The 20895-nt window shown below is 40.9% G+C and overlaps 1 protein-coding gene across 2 annotated transcripts in view; it reads left to right on the forward strand.

The window, feature by feature from the left end:
- uggt2 (UDP-glucose glycoprotein glucosyltransferase 2) overlaps positions 1-20895 on the forward strand; it is a 400098-nt gene that overhangs the window by 200487 nt on the left and 178716 nt on the right. The window contains exons 17-21 of one of the 2 annotated variants that reach the window (XM_078545909.1): positions 3640-3771; positions 5484-5648; positions 9586-9709; positions 9817-9921; positions 12626-12720. In XM_078545909.1, the coding sequence (XP_078402035.1) occupies positions 3640-3771; positions 5484-5648; positions 9586-9709; positions 9817-9921; positions 12626-12720 (621 nt within the window). The remainder of the gene's footprint in view (positions 1-3639; positions 3772-5483; positions 5649-9585; positions 9710-9816; positions 9922-12625; positions 12721-20895) is intronic. The other variant, XM_078545910.1, reaches the window with a different exon arrangement.

Consider the following 20895-nt stretch of genomic DNA (forward strand, 5'->3'; position numbering starts at 1 on the left):
GGGCATTGCCTTGACCAATCAGGGTCAAGTTGCCTGGTTTAAATTTCAAACAATGCTTGGCAGATAACTATCAGTCACTATCGCTGGTGCATTCTCAATGGCAATGCCTCTACCAATCTGCGTCCACTTGCCAACCAATCAGCACTCTTCATATAGAGTATAACTTGTTTTCCTCTTATAATGGTATTCTTGGGAAGTGCCCTGATGAGTGAAAGACGACAAGCTTTGACATGTCTCTTTTTTCAGCAATAATCAAGCTCTGTACTACCAAACGACTAGATGTGAAGTAAAAAAATCTGTACGGTTAACTGAGAACACAAAAAGAAACTATCAGATGGGGCAAAGGCTTATTATTGTTTGATGGGATCAATGGTTCACAGAGTCCAAGCAGACCAATAGCAGCTAGGCAGGAAGTGAACTGAGTGCAGGGCTGACAGGAGGGCACACACAGATACATCTAGTGGATTAAAGCTGCCATAATCACGGGATCCACTCTCCTTGCTCTTACAGGATCTCCTAAGGAAAGATGGCTGTTGTGGGTTTCATGACAGATAAGACATTTGCCGAGCCTCCAAAAGGGCAAAAACGCTGGCCCACATGACCAGTTTTGAGAGGAGGAGAGGATATGGCACAGCTATAAGAGGATGGATCTAGGAGTGAATAAAAGGGAAAAAAAGGTTACTGCCACTGCTTCAGTTATTTTAAAGGAACTGATTGACCAGATATAGTCATACAGTGCACCAGGCTGTTACTGAAAGTTCAGATGAAGGTGATTCTGGTGGATGGCCCCATCAAGACTGATGTGAGCAGAGCTGAGGAGGTTCTGTAACAGTGCATGATTTTGGTGAGGACTATGCCAGTGGAACTCAGGTTAGTTGGAAGCTGTTGTCAGAGGAGAATCAGTGGCTAAACTCTTGAAGAAAAGGAGCTGGAATTTTACCTGAGGAAGTTTAGAGCTTTGAGGGACTTAGTGGCTGAAAATTGAGGACTGCCTTGTAAATGCTGAGATCTGTCCTAGTTGTATCTGCTATTGAATATATAATTAATTGTTTATAATGACTGGAATTTGCCTGTTAATTTATGTTCAATTTAGGTTGATTTTGATTTGAATGTTAAAGTAAAAGCTACAAGGGTGAAATCTGGTCCATTGGTTCTCATTGGGGTCATTTGATAAATTTCGCTCTTGATTCTTTGATCTCCACGGGGATCACAACAATTGGAATGAAAGCCTTTCACATATGTTCAGAGAGGTAAAGAAATTATATTTTCCAAAACCATGTACTCTGTTAGGTTTTTTTGTCTGGTCATCAATTATACAGAGAACAGGGCATCCTCCTATATTTTCATTAAATGAGGAATTTCAGATCCAGAGTTATTGGACAGAATTTGGGACTTGGGTTTGGATGCAGGTTTTTGGTTAAAGCCTTGAAATGTGAAGTTGAGTTTGTAACTTTATTGCTGTTCCTTCACTGTCCACGCGTCAAAATCATGGAAGTCCCTTCCCAGCAGGACTGTGTGTCTATCTCCACCATATGGACTGCAGAAATTCAAAAAGGTGACTCATTAGCTTCTCAAGGGCAATTAGGAATGGGCAATAAATGCTGGCCTAGCCAGTGACACCTACATCCTGTGAAAAAATAAATTTAAAAAAAGCATGATTGCACCCCCTTCCTGGCCAGGCATGCAGGTGAGAATGTAGCCCTTGTTGTGCTGTGAGGTAAGTAATTTCAATATGTAAATCCAAAATAAATTGAGAATTTAACTCGGCATTCTAGCTTTAACAGACCGTGGATGGGTTTCCCAAGTTGTGCAGAACTCCCCAGGGTCAATCATGCTGAGGGCATTGGAAGTCCTTCAGTCATACTGACAGGCTGGGAAGCCTTTGAACAATTAAACTGAAGAGCTTCACCCATGCCTAGGTGAGAAGCTGCTGCTCACAGAACTTATTCTGAGAGTGTGTTCTCACTGCTGGATAGGTGAACTTACTGGGAGTTCACCTGTCATGCACTTCATTCACCTTGAGCTGCACTCCCCTGCTGTCAGCCTTCACAGCAGCATGGGAGCAGATTATGCAGCTCTACATTGGACCTCCAATAAGGAACAAGAGGAACAGCAACACCAATAGCAGCAACAGTCACATGCTTCTTCACAGGACAGTGAGAATGGACGCAGAGATCCAACTTGAAGCTGCGTGCTCCCAATACAGGATCTACAGACAGAGGGTCAGATCTCTTGATACGTGAGCACCAGATCCTCAGGAGGTGCAAGCTATGGCTGATGTCTGCAGTCGCCTGGATCAAAATCTTCCCAGTGAAGCTGATGGGCACAATTACCCGTGGCTGACAAATTTCCTATCCCCCTCTCCATTGGTTCTCTACCTCTCCCTGAAGATCTGTGTTCTCTTCTGCAAGGAGAGAAAGCAGAGAATAGAGAATCCCACCCAACCTCTCTGATTGGCATCCTGCTTCCAGGTTTCCCAACAAATGCCATGGATTAGTTAAACAGACAAGGCTGACAGAACTAATGGCTCTTGACAAACTACTGGCCTTCCTGCTGTATGTGGGTCTGTTAAACTGATACAATGAGCAGAATTTTATCTTAATAGAATTGGGTGATGTTGGTTTTGGCTTCATTTCTATTCATGTAATTGGCTCCAGAATATTTTTATCTTATTTTCTTCCTATTTCTCTTTTGAAGGTCCTGACTCTTGCAGGAATGTGTACACCTACATGCTTGGGGTACCACTTCCAACTAATGTCCCAACTTCGCCATGACATCAGTACAGTTTACTAGGCCAAGGGATGATGGGATGCCTACCAATAATCCTGAGGAAAATCTCAACAGTGCCTCTGTGAGACTGCTGTTGTGGCATAACAAGAGATGGGTTGTCACATAAAGGGCGAGGAGCCAAATAATCTTAATAATAATCTTCTACTAGAGGCCTCAACCAAGACAGGGATTTTCAGTATATAAAAGAATTTGAGCTGAAATGGAGGGATGGGAGACTGCTTTTCGGTCTTCTTTCTGCATCAGAAGAATTCAGGAACTGCCCACCCCCCACTCCGATCCCTGCTACCCCAGGGACTATTGGCAAGCTTCACCTTGTGGTTCAACTAGCACCCATCAGAAGGAAAGGTAATAGGCAACAAGCCCCACCTGTGCATCAGCATTTCCTTGAAGTGAACGGGGAAAGGGCAGCTTACTGCAACCTCAGCTGGGTGATGGGGCAGAAAATTAAGTGAGAAGATAGTGGTATGCCTTCCTCCTTACTAACGCTTATCATGACAAAGGAAATTGCAATTGATCCTGTTTCTGTTTGTATTCAAGATTTGCACATGAGTAAATGGAGACACTAGGTAGCGATGGAAAGCAGAGTACCTGGCTGATTTTTCTCTCTTTTCTCCAGCTAAGGGGTAGTGCTGTCATGCCACCCTTGATGAGATAATTGGCACCAGAATATTGATGAATGCTTGCCAAATCAGGAAATTGTTAAATGTATTACTCCAGAGTTAAGTTGCACTATTAACTCATGGATTTTGGCGATTTTTTTATATGAATATAATGAACAAATAAAAGCAAAATTAAAACTGCACTTTAAATGTTGTTCTAGGTTGTTAACACTATTCTCTATTCTTGCAGATATGCAATCAAGTACAAGATGGGGAATCACTTACCGTGGACACCGTGATCAATTTTATGAAAAAGAAGTACCCACGAGTCAGTGTTCAAAACATCTTGGATGTTGATTCTGAATTTGATGATCAAAGGAAGGTGAGTGCTGCAGGTGCTGTTTTCGAGTTATACTAATGTCTCTATCACTATCGGCTGGATTTAAAAGAAATTCCCAAAGATACAAATTTTAATATGCTATGCTGGTACATCACAAGTTATCATTTTACGCCCTATGTGTCCTCTCCCCATGGAGACCTATAAACCAAAAGAATCAAATTTACTGAACGACACCTCCCACCCCGATGAGAAAACCGATGGACAAGATTTCACTTTTTGTAACTTGTCCTTTAACAACCAAATCAAAATCAACATAAATTAAGGCACGTTGGAGTCAATATAAACTATAAATTGCACATTAAATAGCAGATGTAGCAAAAACTGAACTCTTGGATTTACTAGACAGACACTCAGCACAGATGGCACCAATTTCAGCCACAAAGTCCTTCATAGCTCTGAACTTTCTCTGATAGAATTCCAGCTCCTTTTCTTCAAAGATTTTGCTTGATCCCCAGCCAACAGCAACACCCAACCAACCCAAATGCCACAGGCATGGTCTTCATCAAAATGGCACACTCTGGAGAACCTCCTCAACTCTGCCTTGATAGCATGGATCCGCCAATGTTATCATCAAGTAACAGAAACAGCTGCAGAAACCTATTCACAGCTCCAGGATTCAGCCTCCATCTTCTTCACCCTACCTATACTGCACCAGTGGGATCTGAGCTTCAATGGCTCTTTGTATTTTTATCTAGTTTCAACCAGTGACAGTTTCCACAGAAACCTGAAGTTTCCATTTCTGTCTCCATTCCCATTTCTGTTTTAGTTATCCTAGAAACATGCAGGTTCAGTTTCCCTTTCAGTTAGCTGAGGGCTCCCTCTCAGTTCTAATTAGGGTCTGTTTCAAAAAATGCAAACTTTGAAACAATGGATCCCATTAAATCTAGACACCCACCATTTTCAATTCTACAAAAACACCCTAAGATTATCATGTTGTCAAGGAGTCAAACACTTCAACTACAATCCCTTGCATCCACCTAATGCTATATGCATTACCATGCCTGTTAAAGTTGTTAAGCTGAGTGCACAGTGCAAAGAACATTTCCCAATAGTACGTGTTCTACTGTCATTTGTGTATATTAACTTTCTGGCAAGATTTTATTTTTTCCTTCAGTAAGTTTAAAGGGATTTTTTTTCTGATTTCTCTCCTTTCCTGAAATACAGCCTCATGACTTGTGCCCAAGTGCCATTCACCATGAATGAACCTACACAGAAGAGTCAACGACCTAAAAGGTGTTAAAGCTAAGCCTGATCATTTTCTCCGTGACATTCATACACCTATTATTTTCAGGAGTAGCACCTAAGTTGTATCCAGGAGTGGAGAACCAAGTTGATTTTCTTTTTTGCACATTTTCCCCTCACTAGCCCATGAGGCCACTTGTGATACTAATTGTGATTATTGCTAAGATCAGGTAACTCAGCAGAGCATGCAAATAGGACATGGAACTTTCTGGTCTGTATGACTCTGCAAGAAAAAGCAGTGATTTTACTCACCCAATCCTATTTGATAATATTTACAATGTTTGTTGAAATTATTAAAATAGTATTGAAACAAAACATGGGCCAGTTTTTCTTTTGTACTGCACACTGTACATAACATCAAGTTGACTTTAGTTGAGTAACATTGGTGTAATAATTCTAAGAATGTTTTTGTAATCCTATATTAATATCTGTCACACTTCTGATTTGAATAGGCAGGAGCAAACTTTTATAAAACCACTGGCTTGGGTCCACTGCCACAAGGTCTCTTTAATGGCATTCCCTTTAACATAGATGAGTTGGACCCTGAAGAGTTGGAAACTATCGTCCTTCAAAAGATAATGGATGCAGCGGGGTTTTTTCAGAAGGCAGTTTTCATGGTATGTTTTGTGTTTTTTTGTTGTAAGATGCTGTATATACAAGTCTAATAGTTAGTGATTTTAAAATAGTATTTCTGATTTTCGGAACTCATTGGACAAGGGCTACACTCCTATTTTTTTAAAAGGGGCCAAGAATGAAGTCCCCAATTACAGACCTGTAAAACTTGAAAATCAGTAAACTTCTTTGAAACTGATAAGGGACAGTGTGAGGGATTATTTTAAGGGACAGAGGTGAACTAGCAATTAGCATCATGGTATCAGGAGTAGTAGGCTATGCTTAACTAATTTATTAGATTTCTTGAAGAAAGCTGTGGACTTGAAAATGGTGAAATATATCTGGAATTTAGGTGATTTGATTTGTTCCCCATAATTGATTGTTGCAATGTTCAGGTCCAGTGGATATATGGCATTTGTTATGACGTGGCAGATGATGTGTGCCAGGCGGACCAAATCCACAAGGGAAACTTGGCCACACTACCACAATGATTTTGCAATTTGCATTTATTGTGAGAAGATGTGCGCACTGAATTCAAAAGTAATGAGTCCACTAAGACCTTTAGAGATTTTAAAAATTAAATTAAAATATTTATTAACAAAATAAAAGATTTCAAGCATGTACATAAAACTATAATTACTTAATACTATAACAAATCCTAAAATTCCAAATCAATCTGACTCCCAATTACACACCCCCTTTAAGGCAACAGTCTAAAATAGATTTTAGATTTTTAAAAACAACAAGTTAACATAGTACCCACTTGACAGTGGAATTCCATATGGCTTTCTCCAACTTTAGTTACTGGATACAACAGACTTATGCTCAAAATGGCTGGAGCCTTCTTCAAGGCTGTTTCACACACTCCTGTTAGATCTTACATGTCCCCCAACATCGCCTTTCATTCTCCTTTAAATATGTTTCTCTCTCTTTAATATATAAGTTCCATTATTCCATATGTCTTTGGAACTGTACCTTTCCCATAATATAAAAAGTTTCATGTTGCCAATATTGTCAGTAACCTTTGGGAACAATAAACACACTCCTTAGCCTTGCTTATCTGGCTAGTTGTAAACAGACTAACATCTCTTTGAAATCCAAACAATCCCTTCACTTAGCTTAAAATGCAAATTCCCTTCACACCTTACATGCTAAGACAGCATCCATGTTTACTCATTAGCATTTCAAGTACATTTCTACACTTAGCTTCTTTTGATAATTTCAAGTTTGCAGTCTACCTGACTCGAAATGTAATTGAATCACACAGACGGAACCATCTACACTCAGACCCATAAATCTACCTTACAACAAACCAGAAAAATATTATGAAAATTATTATACTTCTGTAACTCAGTACATTAGGCTAAATTGTCAATTGGCTAGTTGACAACAACAGTAGGTTATGGTATCAAAATGAAAAATGCTGGAAATACCCAGCTGGCCTTACAGCATCAGTGAGGAGAGGAACAGAAGATGTTACTCAGGTCAATGACCTTCCATCGATGTAGACGTTAACCCTATTTTTCTCACTACAAATGCTGCCGGAACTGCTGAGTATTTCTAGTATTTTCTGTTTTTTTATTTTAGATTTTCATCTTCTGCAATATTTTGCCTTTGTCATAAGTTACAGTATATGGAAGGGACCTGGTTAGTAGCCTATTGTTTGGGTACACTACACTGGCTAATGTTGAAACTGTTATACTTCATAATTTGTACAAATGATTTGGGAAATTGAAATTGTCCGATGTCTTAATTTGCAGATGACACCAAATAGTGATTCTCAGGGTGCACAAATCCAAAGTTAACTGGAGCAGTGTTGTCCAGTAAAAATGACTGAGTAGTGATAGATATACCTATGGTAGAACGTTTTATCACATGCACTAATTTTAGTAGAGAATACCTTACATAAAATTTACAGGTAAATGCATTACCCGTGTATGTGTACTTGGCGAACATCTGCCATCTTTCAGTAGCTAAGGAAGTAAAAAAAACTCAAAACCAACTGAAACAATTACACACTCCGGTTTTTGTTTCATAATTTTATAAGCAAATACCCAAAAAACATTGTGTATACTGTGCAAATATGAATATTGAGATCACAAGATCAACAGCTGATCTGTTCTTCCATTTTTACTTAATAATCAGAAATTCAGTTCACCACATCTGGATTCCCAATTCACCACTTGTGGCTTAATACTAATGTATTGGACAGTTCTAATCTCAAGAAACTACATCTGTAGGCAGTGTGTGGAGACTATTGGTCAAGAAAAACAGCGGTTCTAATACAGATCCCTGGGGAACCCCACCTTCCTCCAATCTGAGAAACAACCAGTCACCATAACTCTCTGCTTCCTGTCAACTTTCTAAGTACAGCCAGCCTTTTTAATATCTTCTCTTTATTAACTGTTAGCCCATACTGTGTTCAACTGCCTTGCCTTCCATTATAACTTTGACAGCATCTTTTTCCTTGATAAAGACAGAAGTAAAGTATTCATTTAGCACCTCAGCTGTACAGCCTGCCTCCATGCGTAAATCCCCTTTTTGGTCCCTTGTTCGCCCCACTCCTCCTTTTACAACCATTTTACTGGTCATATGTTGTTGCTTGACTGCAATGGTGGTGCTGTTGAGCTGTTTTTGTTTCTCTCGGGTTTACTGAATCTCTGCCCATAGAATAGATTTTTGGTGTGAGAAGTAACTGCAGGACTTCAAAGGGAAGTTAAACTGTTATGGACTCTTCTTCCTTATCCCAGCCTTTAGTGTTTTAATCTCCCCCTGACCTCCTGTAGGGACAGCAAGCAGCAGTAATGGATTCTTCTATCTGTGGAATTTTGCTTAAAGCTAGACCCTCCAGAGTCAGTTATGTTCTGAGAGAGGTTGGAGAAACTCGGATTGTTCTCACTAGATCAATGGAGATTGAGGGGCGACTTGATAGAAGTTTACAAAATTATGAGTGGCATGGACAGAGTAGATAGTCAGAAGCTTTTTCTCAGGGTGGAAGAGTCAATTACTAGGGGACATAGATTTAAGGTGAGAGGAGAAAACTATAGAGGAGATGTGTGGGGCAAGTTTTTTATGCAGAGGGTAGTGAGTGTCTGGAATTCGCTGCCAGAGGAGGTGGTGGAAGCAGGTACGATAGTGGTGTTTAAGAGGCAGCTTGACAAATACATGAATAGGATGGGAATAGAGGGATACGGACCCCGGAAGTGCAAAATGTTTTAGTTGACGGGCAATATGATCAGCACAGGCCTGGAGGGCCGAAGGGCCTATTCCTGTGCTGTACTTTTCTTTGTTCTTTGTTCCTGCACAAATCTCACAGCTGGAGACTTATACTAATTAAGCTCTCCCAAATTTTACCTGGACCTGGTGTCTGCTTGCTAGGTTGAGGTGCAGTATGTCCCAGAACAAAGGTACAGTGTGTAGGGTCATACAGTGCTGCAGAATTGCTTGGACATGGTGAGTTTGTACTTAATAGTTGTCTCAATTCTGTGTCAGTTCTTCTGCTGGATAGGAAAGGGTTAAGGCTGGTATACCTCTCAGTCAAATCTCCAACAACCACGCTGTCACCATCTAATGTTGTTCTATTTGACGTAATGCACCAATCATACAACAAGGACAGTGTTAACTGGGATGCTTCTGCCAATGTTGCTGTAGACTGAGTTCAAGTAATGGGAGCACAGCATCACATCCTGTGGTGGTAGTAGTGATTAATGGCAGTTGAATATATGTACCCTTAAAAGTACATGTACATTATAACACAATATTCACATCTGCAACTGCAGAAGCACATGTCCAATAACCTAACTATAGGATCCCTTATCAGTATTGTTTTCCCAGTTATATTCCACTGTTTTAATAATTACTGAATTACTATCATAATGATTACTTTCTCATGTCCATTGAGAGCCCTGAATCATACCAACCTACTTATAAATCTGATTACAGGGTCGATTAAATGAGCATATGGATGTGGTAGATTTCCTGATGGATCAGCCAAATGTTGTTCTCCGCTTCAATCCTATAATTCTGAACACTGAAAGGAAGTACCTTGATCTTACATCTAAGGCAGGTAATGTAATTGGTTATTTTCCTATTTTAAAAGTTTCACTATAGAGGAAACTGTTCCATATTAAATCCAAAGTTGCATTTTCTTTAAACACCTATCTTTTGTTTTAGCTTTGAGCGACTGGGATGACTTTACCACATATTCCTTCCTGGATTCTCGAGACAAAAGCGCAGTAATCGCGAGTCAGATGAAATACCTCACAAGAAAAGGTACCGGTAAATATATTTCTGTGTGAAAGTGCTCATACCAGTTTCAGATGTGTAGATTACAAAAGACATTTGTTAAGGTTCTACTTAAAAGGTTACTGCACAGGATGAAAGCCCTTGGTTTTGGGGGTAACATGTTGGCATGGATAGAGAATTGGCTAAGTAATGGGGTGCCACAGGGATCAGTGCTGGTGCCTCAACTATTTGCAATCTATATTAGTAACTTGGATGGAGGGACAGAGTGTATTGTAGCCAAATTTGTTGACAATACAACAGTGGGTGAGAAAGCAAGTTGTCAGAAGGATACGAGTCTGCAAATAATTTTTGCAAGGTTAAGTAAGTGGGCAAAAATTTGGTAGATGGTGTATAATGTGAGAAAAATGAAGTTATCCACTTTGGTAGGAAGAACTGTTATGATTCCTGTGGAGAACAATAATGTGAAAGAACGAACTTCCCAAATAACTCCAACAGAAGAATCTGATGGACAGGATTTTGCTTCTCAGATCTTTTACTGTAACAATCAAACCAAAATCAAGAAAAATTAAACATGAATTAACAGGCAAATTGTATTCAATAGAAACTATAAGTTACACTTTAAATAGCTGATATAACAAAGGTAAATTTCACAGATTTCTCAACAAGTCCTCAGTGCATTTTTAAAATTAATTTATGGGACATGGGCGTCGCTGGCTAGGCCAGCATTTATTGCCCTTGAGAAGGTGGTGGTGAGCTGCCTTCTTGAACCGCTGCAGTCCATGTGGTGTAGGTACACCCACAGTGCTGTTAGGGAGGAAGTTTCAGGACTTTGATCCAGCAACAGTGAACAAAGGTGATATATTTCCAAGTCAGGATGGTGAGTGGCCTGGAAGGGAACTTCCAGGTGGCAGTGTTCTGATACATCTGCTGCCCTTGTCCTTCTAGATGGTGGTCTTGTAAGGTGCTGTCTAAAGAGTCTTGCTGAGTTCTTGCAGTGTATCTTGTAGATGGTACAGGAGCAAAGATGTCTTACTGCAGCTGTACAGGGCCTTGGTGAGACCACACATGGAGTATTGAGTGCAGTTTTGGTCTCTTTACCTAAGAAAGGATATAATTGCTATTGAGGGAGCATAGCAAAGGTTCACCAGACCGATTCCTGGAATGGTAGGATTGTCGTATGATGAGAGATTAGGCCAACTAGGCTCACTGGAGTTTAGAAGAATGAGAGGGGATCTTCTTGAGACATATAAAATTCTGACAGGAATGTTCGGACTGGATGCAAGGATGATGTTTTCTCTGGCTGGGGACTCTAGAACAAGGGGTCACAGTGTCAGGATAGGAGGTAGGCCATTTAGAACTGAGATGAGGAGAAACTTCTTCACTCAGAGGGTGGCGAACTGTGGAATTCTCTACCACAGGTAGCTGTGGAGGCCAAGTCATTGAATATATTTATGAAGGAAATAGATTTCAGGACTCTAAAGGCAACAAGGGGAGAGAGCAGGAGTATGGTGTTAAGATAGAGGATCAGCCATGATCATATTGAATGGCGGAGCAGGCTCGAAGGGCCGAATGACCTAATTGTGCTCCTATTTTCTATGTTTCTATGCGTCGGTGGTGGAGGGTGTGAACGTTGGTGGATGTGGTGCCAGTCAAACAGCTGCTTTGTCCTGGATGGTGTCAAGCTTCTTGAGTATTGTTGGAGCGGCACTCATCCAGGCAAGTGGAGAGTATTCCGTCACACTCCTGACTTGTGCCTTGTAGATGCTGGACAGGCTTTGGGGAATCAGGAGGTGAGTCACACCATATGACACCATATGCAGCCCCGATGTCTCTCACAACTCCTTCTTCCTCCAGTAGAGTTCAAGCACCCTTTGCCATGCAGGATCTGATACTCAAGTAGCCTCTAACAGCCCCTTTATTCCATTCAAGAGTCAAGGATACAGTATCACCAACAAAGTGCACTTTTGCAGCACCTCTTTCACTCAGGTCATGACAGTCTTGATGGTGTAGCTTTCCCAATAACATCCCAGGACACAATATGGTTGGTTCTGGTAAAAACTACCCAGCTCCACTTTCACAATGTTGTCAATTTAATGGTCACTTACCATTTCTAAACAAAGCCCCATCATCAATCTCTCTATTAAAAACATGACTTAGCTTTTCATACAGCATTACATTATGACATATGAAGTTAGCAATACATTTTAAACTTACCTGTCAAAAGGGTTCCCAACTCCAGAACAGGCTAACCCTGCCTCTCCTCCGCCCCTCCCAACTGGTTCACAACACCTCTGAGCTATTGTGAACCATGTCTCCTTCAGAAGCCATGAAAAGTTGCAGTGGGAGGTCTGAAATCACTACCTCCTGCAGTGGAGCTACTGACATTGGGATTGCTGCTTGTGGGCTCACAATCCCACCCTTATGTCACATTCTTAAAAATATCACACAACAGGAATGGAGGCGGGAATCCAGGAATTGGGACCTGCCTGACTCTTTGCTCCCAAACCTGCACCGGGACTGCAGAATGTGGCCCTGTATTTCTAACCAGATTTGATCTATTCTTTTTATGTCTAGAAACTAGGAACTATAATAGGCTACCAGTGATTTGATTTAGGTAATCTAGGCATGCTATAAAAACCTGGAACTTTCTACTTTTTAATGTGCTAATTATATATATGTCCCCAAAATATTACCACTGAGCATTGCAATAGCCATTAGAGTATTTCTTACTTTCTAGATGAGGACATAATTTATGCAGTGACCATCTGGATTGTTGCTGATTTTGACAAGTTATCCGGGAGAAAATTACTGTTCAATGCTATGAAACAAATGGTAAGTTTCTCATGATTTAATTATTCTTAGCATTTTGTGACATCGGTTTTCAAAATATACCATGGGCAGAAATTTTTGCTTGGCGGGTGGGCGCGCGCTCAACCTGCTCAAGCGTGAAATGACGCGCATTGACGTCGGCCGAGCGTGCCAATGACAATGTGCAGTCACACGATAGTTTGGTCAGTGGGCGGGCTGCTGGCCTGTTAATTAATGTAAATTTTTCTCCTGCCCATCCAACCTAATGGTTGGCGGACAGGCAAAAAGGCCGAGCAGCCTTTGTGTTTTTTTGGAAACCTTACCCATGTGGGGGGTGAGGTTTCCAAAAGCAAATAAAAATAACGTGCCCCTGCTCATGTGACAGAGTCACATGAGGGGACATGTTTTATTACATTTTTATTTTCGTTATTTTCTTTTTTATAACAATGCTTCATCTCCCTGAGGCAGCTCTGTGCCTCAGGGACATTATGAAGCGTTTACTCATGCGTAATCGCGAAGTTTGCACTCATCCCTCTCGCACTCCACCCCCCGCCCGCACAGGCAATGCTGAGCGCTGCCGCTCGCGTTTCATGCTGGTCAGGCCTTAATTGGCCCTCCAGCTTGAAATCGCGGTCCGGGCCCAATCGTGGGCAGTAGTCGGCTTCCTGACCCGCCCCCGCCAAGCCACCCGCCAAGGGCAAAATTCTGCTCCATGTATGTTAAACACTCCAGTGCCCCCATACTGTTTTAGTATGCGCTGCTCATGGCAACATTAGTTTTCTGCTATTTTTCCCCCTTCTATTGATTCACCCATAGTTATCCATTTGTTGGAAACATACAAGCCAGATATGCATTTTCATTTGATGTTTGAGCATCTAGAAAGTTAGCTGAAAGCCCAAAACATGTCAATGGTGTGTTTCCCTGTCATGGGTTAAGATTCTTTCTTACAAATAAAATGGGCCAATTTTGCAGCCAATATGAATGAATGGCATGACACATTCATTACACTTACACTTGCTCACAGACTTTTTGTAGGGTTTTTAGGGTGATTAGAAAGCAGAGAGAGAGGAATTTCTAACAAACATATTAAGTGCTCCTGTGCCAGTATTCTGTGATATAATTTCAGGTCTCAATTGCTCTTCTGCTTTGACATTAAATCAGAACAGCTGAAAATATATATAACTGTAGTTGAAACCAGTAAAGAAAAGAGCCAGGTTAATGTTTTAGATGTAAACTTTCATCAGGGCTATTGGCCTGTTTGACAAAATCAGTCCCAACATTTGAAGTTCTCCTTTCTCTTTGCAAGTTCTGACTGATCTGCCGTGTGTTTCCAGCACTTTCTAGTAATGTTTGATTTTCTAGCTTATTTGGCAAGTTAATTTTGCCTTAGTTTCTCACTCAATTTCTTGGAGATTCCATTTCTCAGGATGGAGAGTAAGGATTCAGTACCACTGCTGGCTATTTCATTGCAGTTTGATGCGCTTATTTCTCCTACTCAACCTGCTGCACTGTTATCCTATGATGAGCTCTGCTAGCTCAACAGACAATACAAACAGGGATGAGAAATTTCTGCCATTTGGTGGAATTCTAACTTCAGGAATATGGAATTCCACCTTTTAAATTTTTTTCCAACCTCTGCCTCCACAGAGGTGTACTTGAAATGTATTGCACATTAAATATTCGAATGCAACAACAGAAAGGGAACAGACTCGGCATTGACTCTGGCAGAGGCAGATGTGTGTGCACAGTGTGCCAGACATGGTGTGGGAGTGTGAGCTGCCAGGTAAGGAGGGTAGGTTCAAATGCGGCGTGTGATGGTCACAAAGTGTAGGGACAGTTCCATTATTGTATGTGGCCTGGTGTACGAGCCAGCAGGGACATCCCTGAGGATGGCTGTTGACTGGGAGCAAATTAGCCAACTGTAGGAGAGTGCCGTTTGCAACCACCATGTAGAGATATGGCTGTGCAGCTTTTGTTTTCCCATTTCCCCGTCAATGGCATCTGCGTTAAGATGTCCATTGCATAAAAATATTTTTCAGTTGTATATTTAACAATAACACACCATAACTTATCATCAAAATTGTTTTTCTGCCTCTTTAAGTGTCTTCAATAAAATTTTATTTGGAAGATTCATCCACTTCCAAAGCCTGTGCTTTTCAGTTGAGGTTAACACATTAATTCAACAATATTAAGAGCAATGCTGAAATAAAAACCTCAGTGGACCAGCATTTCTCTGAACAGGTTCTGCTGATCAAGAAACTCCCAAGTTCAACCTATGGACTCCACTCAACTATATGATGTTAGCTGGGGTTCAGCGCCCCCAAGCTTGAGTGAGCAAAGTTCCTAGTCTTGATCATTATTTGCTGTCAACTTCCAGTTCAGACCTGCCCTTGACAAACTTTTTTTCTCTCCCTAATAACCCCAGACTCCCTATAGGCAACAACTGATGAGATCTCCCTTTCAGACTGTTGTGCACCCTTGGCCTAAAGGCCTTTCGAACCAGTATGTGTGAGTTTAGGGGTGAGAGATAGTTTTGCAGATGTTTTTTGTGCCAAGTTAATTTTATTGGTTATAAAACACTGTGGTAGTTGTCCATTCCTCTACTTGTGCCCTAATCTCTGTTTTCTCTAAAGCTGCTTAGCTTTGTTGACCAGCAAGGAAAGTTGAACATGACTGCATCTTTGAAAATTAGCATAAACAATTATGTTGACAGAAGACATTCCATTTGTCACTTTGTTTTTTGTAAACCTTGCAAAATTAAGCAAAAATATTAATTTTAGCAACATAACTTACATTAGTTTGGAAATTGTGGCTGCCACCATATGTTTGTAGAAATCAGTTACACGATTTAAATTTCTTATGTGCCTAACAGCAATTTGTATTTATAAAGGGGGTTTAACGTAATAAAATGTCCTGAGGAGCTTCACGTGAATACTGTAAAATAAAATATGACACTGAGCCACAGAAGGAGATGGCCAAAGGTTTGGTCAAAGAGGTAGTTTTTAAGGAATGTCTTAAAGGAGAAAACTGAAGTGGGGAGGTTTAGGGAGGGAGTTCCAGCACTTAGGGCCTTGGCAGCTGAAAGCATGGCCACTAATGGTGGAGTGATTAAAATCAGGGATGCTCAAGAGCCCAGCTTTTAAGGAGTGCTGGGATCTCAGAGGGTTTTGGAGCTGGTGAAGATTATAGAGATCCCATGGAGGGATTTGAAAACATGGATGAGAATTTTAAAGTGGAGGCATTGCTTAGCCAGGAGCCGATGTGGGTAAGTGATCACAGGGGTGATAGGTGAACAAAACTTGGTGTGGTTAAGGAGGCGGGCAAAGTTTTGGATGACCTCAGATTTACAGAGGATAGAATGTTGGAGACCAGCCAGGAGTGTATTCAAATAGTCAGATCTAGAGGCAACAAAGACATAGATGAGGGTCTCAGCAGAAGATGAGGTAGGGATGGAGGTGAGCAATGTTACGGAGGTGGAAAGAGGTGATTTTAGTGATGATGCAGATTTGTTGTTGGAAGCTCATCTTGTAGTCAGAACAGCCTGGTTCAGCCTCAGAAATGGATTAAATTGGTGGCTAGGGAATAGAGTTTTTCATGGGGCCTGAAGACAATAGTTTCAGTCTTCCAATATTTAATTGGAGGAAATTTCTGCTCAACCAGTAATGCATATTGAACAAGCGAAGACAGTAGAGCGGCTGAGAGAGGTGACAGTGAGATAGAGCTGGATGTTGTTAGTGTACATATGGAAACTGACATGTTTATGATACGTTACAATTGATGTAAAACTTCAATTAAGTTTGCGATTTGCAACATCTTTCTTTGGAACTGTTTATTCAACTGGCTAAACTGAACTCCAAAGTAAATCAAATTCAGAGTGTTAGATCATGGCCTGAAGTTTCCTCCATAAACATAATTGAGAAATTAGCCCCAAAAATGCCCCCATTTGTTGATATCGTTTTACCGAGTTACTATCAAGTATTTTACCAATTTTGTTAGACCACTCCAAAATTTAAAATAAACATAAATCAGGTTAAATAATCGGAGTCCAAGGAAAGCACCAAACCCACATCATATAATTCTTCTTTATGTCACGATCATGTCAAAGACGTTTCCTCAAAGTGGTCCATGAGCTAAGAAGTTGTGAGTGTGTGCATGTAGCCCCCTTTTGATTTTCAAATAATTCAATTTAAAAATAAAAATAAGATACCTTTATTACAAAATTACTGCTGTAAGTTACTTAAGTAAAAGCATGCAGATAAGGATATAAGGTACTTATAAAGATAAAATTCAGTTCAGTCCTTTAAGATATATTTGCAGGCCAGTAGCTTGCAATTGAAGTGGTAGTTCTCTGGAGTGTAGGATTGAATTGGCATTGTTGTGTCCTGCAGCTGCAATGGCTTCTATAGTCAAATAGTTGGAGGTTGCCTTTGTAGGTGGGCTCAGCAGGTTTTTAGGAGACGGAGAATGTTTCTTGTTCTTAATTAGTCCTGCGGTTATGGCACTTAGAGGTTGCCTGGATTCTTTCAACAGAACAGCAATTGATTTCCGAATATCTTACCCTTTGCCTCTCCTTGGCCAAGAACCCTCTCAGATGATGTCTCTCCGAGTACTTCCTGGGGTTCTGCAGCCTGTCATTATCGCAACCAAAGCAAAAATGACTGCTGTGCTAATTTCAAATGAGCCATTTTTTCATCAGTCAAAGAAGTTAAGGGGTCCCTTTGAAGTATCTTCCTGTCTCCTGTTCTTTCAGAAGCTAAGGAGCCTTCACATCTTTAGAAGATTTAATGGGTGGCCCTGGAGGAGGCTTGCATTTTAATGACTGATAACTGCTGGAATAAGAGTCTGGCAAGGTTTGAACAAACACAGAAAGGTGCCAGGATGTCTTTCCGTACCTCCATTTTGAGAAAAAAGGCCTTTAAACTCAATGTAAAGGTTTGACAGCAGAAATGTACCTTTAAAACAGTGTCCTTGAAATCTTTAATGTTATAATATGTTCGTGACATATAATTATGAAAATTTAACTCCTTTAACCATTATTCATGCACAAGATAGACAGGTAGAAATAGGTCATGTTCTGTTAGTTTACTTAATCCTGTATTACATGTATTAATTGCACTAAACACTGAAATGTTGAAGTCACTTTGGTAATTTTATATAAATGCATTGGTCCACAGTTTTGACAGTTTTGGAAGGGAAAAGGGGAGAAACTAATGTTTCCACTTAGTGTCTAATAACTCCACCAATTTGAAATGGCCTAGCAGCATTTGCATTCATGACAGATCACAAAAACGTGCTATATTTATATGGGAAAAAAAATCAGACCATTTTGTCTTCGGCCAATAATTTTCAGACCTTTATGTCTTTGGCCACTCTCACTCCTGGTACAATCTGATCTCAGTCCATCTCCATGTCAACAGGAATATTGGTATATGACTTCAGTGCAATCCTTTCCCATTCAAAAGTATTTTATTTGCACTTGGTTCTCACCTATTTCCACTATAATTAGAAATACATTGGTATTTCGTATCCTTCATGATTAAACTGATCTGATATGCTTCCTCTTTCATCCCTACAAATTCTTTCTGTTCATATTATACTGGAATATTATATGGTATATTTTGTACATATGCAAGTATATTCCACCAAAAATGTAAGTTTTTTAAAAGAGTGTACTGGAATATAAGGATAAAAGCAGTGAGCGCAATATATAGCTTTTTTGATGACTCAGTGAATTTCTCTCATGCACAGCTTAGTCCTGCAGATTGGGAAGGTTCAATTTCCATCATTTGTGCTGTTAGCAATCAGGCATGTAAACATGTTATGATTGGGTCTTGGCAGTTAATTTTACAAGGACAGAAATGCCCCACTGTTCCCATATCTAATCAATGGCCTCTACACATTGGACAAAATTTGGTTCAGCTGTGATTCTTCATCTAGTCACATGTCCTGCCAGTTGAGGTCTGTACATGAATATGGCCACTTGAGTAAAACAGAGAACATAGATATGCTTGGAATTGTATCCCAGCATAGAGTTAATACCTTCAAGAGGCAAGGAAAGAAAATTGGAAAGGGGGAAGCAAAGGCCCAGGTTTTTGCTACGACAGATAGGCTCTCCACCATGGCGAAAATCCTGGAAATGGCTGGAGATTCTAAGCCACACCCCGAATATGGCAATTCAAATTTTCACGGGTGGGACGGGAGTCAGGCCAGGGTTTGCACATGCACATGGCATGTTTTCCGGGAATGCATAATTAATGCGGTGGCATTGGGATGATACAGCATGAAATGCAGCCATTGTGGCCGATGGGTATAACGTTTTTCCCGCCTGCTTCTGCACTTAGCGCAAATCTGGGACAATTCCTCCCAAAGTAGCAGAGCACAGAAACAGGCCTTCTACTCTGCTCACCTCAGCACCCTTTGCAGCCTCTGCACTCATTTTGGGAGCAGTGGGGCCAACTTTCAATCCAGCCCCCTTCCCCCCTGCCCACCCTAGAATGAAAATCCCAACTGCAGGTGGCCATTTTTAGAGGTTGGATTTGCAGAGTGGAGAACTCTCCTGTCTCTGCACACCCCAGCTGGGAGCAAAAATCTGGGCCAAAGTTCCTGAATAGCAATAATTAACAATACTACTGTATGTAAGAGTGTTCTTGTAACTTCTTTAAGAAAACTTGTCCAGTTACTTTGCTTTAACCATAAATAATGAATGTGCTACTTTAAACTAGTAAGATGGAGAGAGTGATCTAATGAAATAATATGGGGTCAAATCTTCCAGTCTCTAGATCGTTAGAGACCAGACTTATGACTTAAGATCCACGTCAGGACCCTATGGCAGTCTTGATGTATGGATCTACATGGGAATTTCCTGAGAAGTTTAAATTTCCACTGAGCAATTCCCCTGCTCTGAGCTAGAGTTGGAGACTTCGGAGAGATCTGTGGTACTTACCTGAATGGTTACGCAGGAAATGTTAGATAGATTAAAGCCTGGTCTAAGACCTGAGTAACTCCACAACCAACCTCTCAATCACCCCACTGATTCCTGGACTACCCTTCCAACCTGACCCAACCTGGCTACCCCCTGACCTGACCCAACTACCCCCAACCCAACTCACCTAATCCCCCCAACCTGACCCGACTACCCACGCTCCAACTATCCACTCACCCACCTACCTCCCGACCACCTGACACACCCATCTACTACCTCACCCACCCTATCCAAACTACCCACTGCACCTACCCACCTCACCCACTCATCAACCTACTCAATCACCTACTTATCCATTCATCCAGACATCCATTCACCCACGTTCAAAGACTGGACTTTTAAACATACCCTGCAGCAGCTGGGGGCCGTGTCCTTTCTTCCCCAGACTCTACTCCGCACCGACAGAATTCCCCACAGGATGCTGTGTTGTGCATTTCTTTGACAGCCAGGATTAGAAGATCCTTGAAGAAACATGCAGCAGTGTCAAGCCAGGGATCAGCTCAACTTTGCTGCTGCTCAGAAGATTCAGGCCATAATCCTGAAAGTGAAGGAAGTAGGATTTGAGAGTAATGGTGAGACCAAAATGAGGAATGAAGGTAGGGTAAATGGTCAGAGAACAGATAAAGTTATAGAAGACAAGAATAGAGTGATTGTTTAAAATAAAGTGAGTAAAATAGTTAGTAAAAATGAATTAAATTACCTGTGCAACATTCCCAAAGAGCTGTTCCTAACTTCTCTTTCTGTCTTCCTCCTCCTACTGAGAATTGCTCCTGACCTTTCCATCTCTCCCACTCTATCATTCTTTCTCTCTCTCTCTTCTTCACCCGCAATTTGCTGTTCTCTGCTTCTTATGCCCCTGCTCCTTCACAGAAGTGTTTTCTCTCTCCTTGAACTCAAACATTCTGATCGAGAGCTGCCTAGAGTGTTACCACTGAGCCAAGATTATCACCTTAAATCTTAAATAGTTCTGAACTAAGTTTGTGGAGTTACCTTCTTTATGTCAACACTTAAAATTTGTGGTTACCGGATAGCAGCTCATTCCAAAAATGGAGTTTATGAGGGGTAACATTTATCAGTTCTTTCGTACATGCTGAGCAATTAATGGACAATACCTGTGGCATTGGATAGTTATTTAATATTGATAATGTTCATTCAAATGCTGGATGGTAATGAGTTCATTAAAACTTATGTTTAGTAAGGCTTTCTAACGTTAGCTT

This window comes from Cetorhinus maximus, chromosome 7 (assembly GCF_964194155.1).
Source record: "Cetorhinus maximus chromosome 7, sCetMax3.hap1.1, whole genome shotgun sequence".
NCBI lineage: Eukaryota > Metazoa > Chordata > Chondrichthyes > Lamniformes > Cetorhinidae > Cetorhinus > Cetorhinus maximus.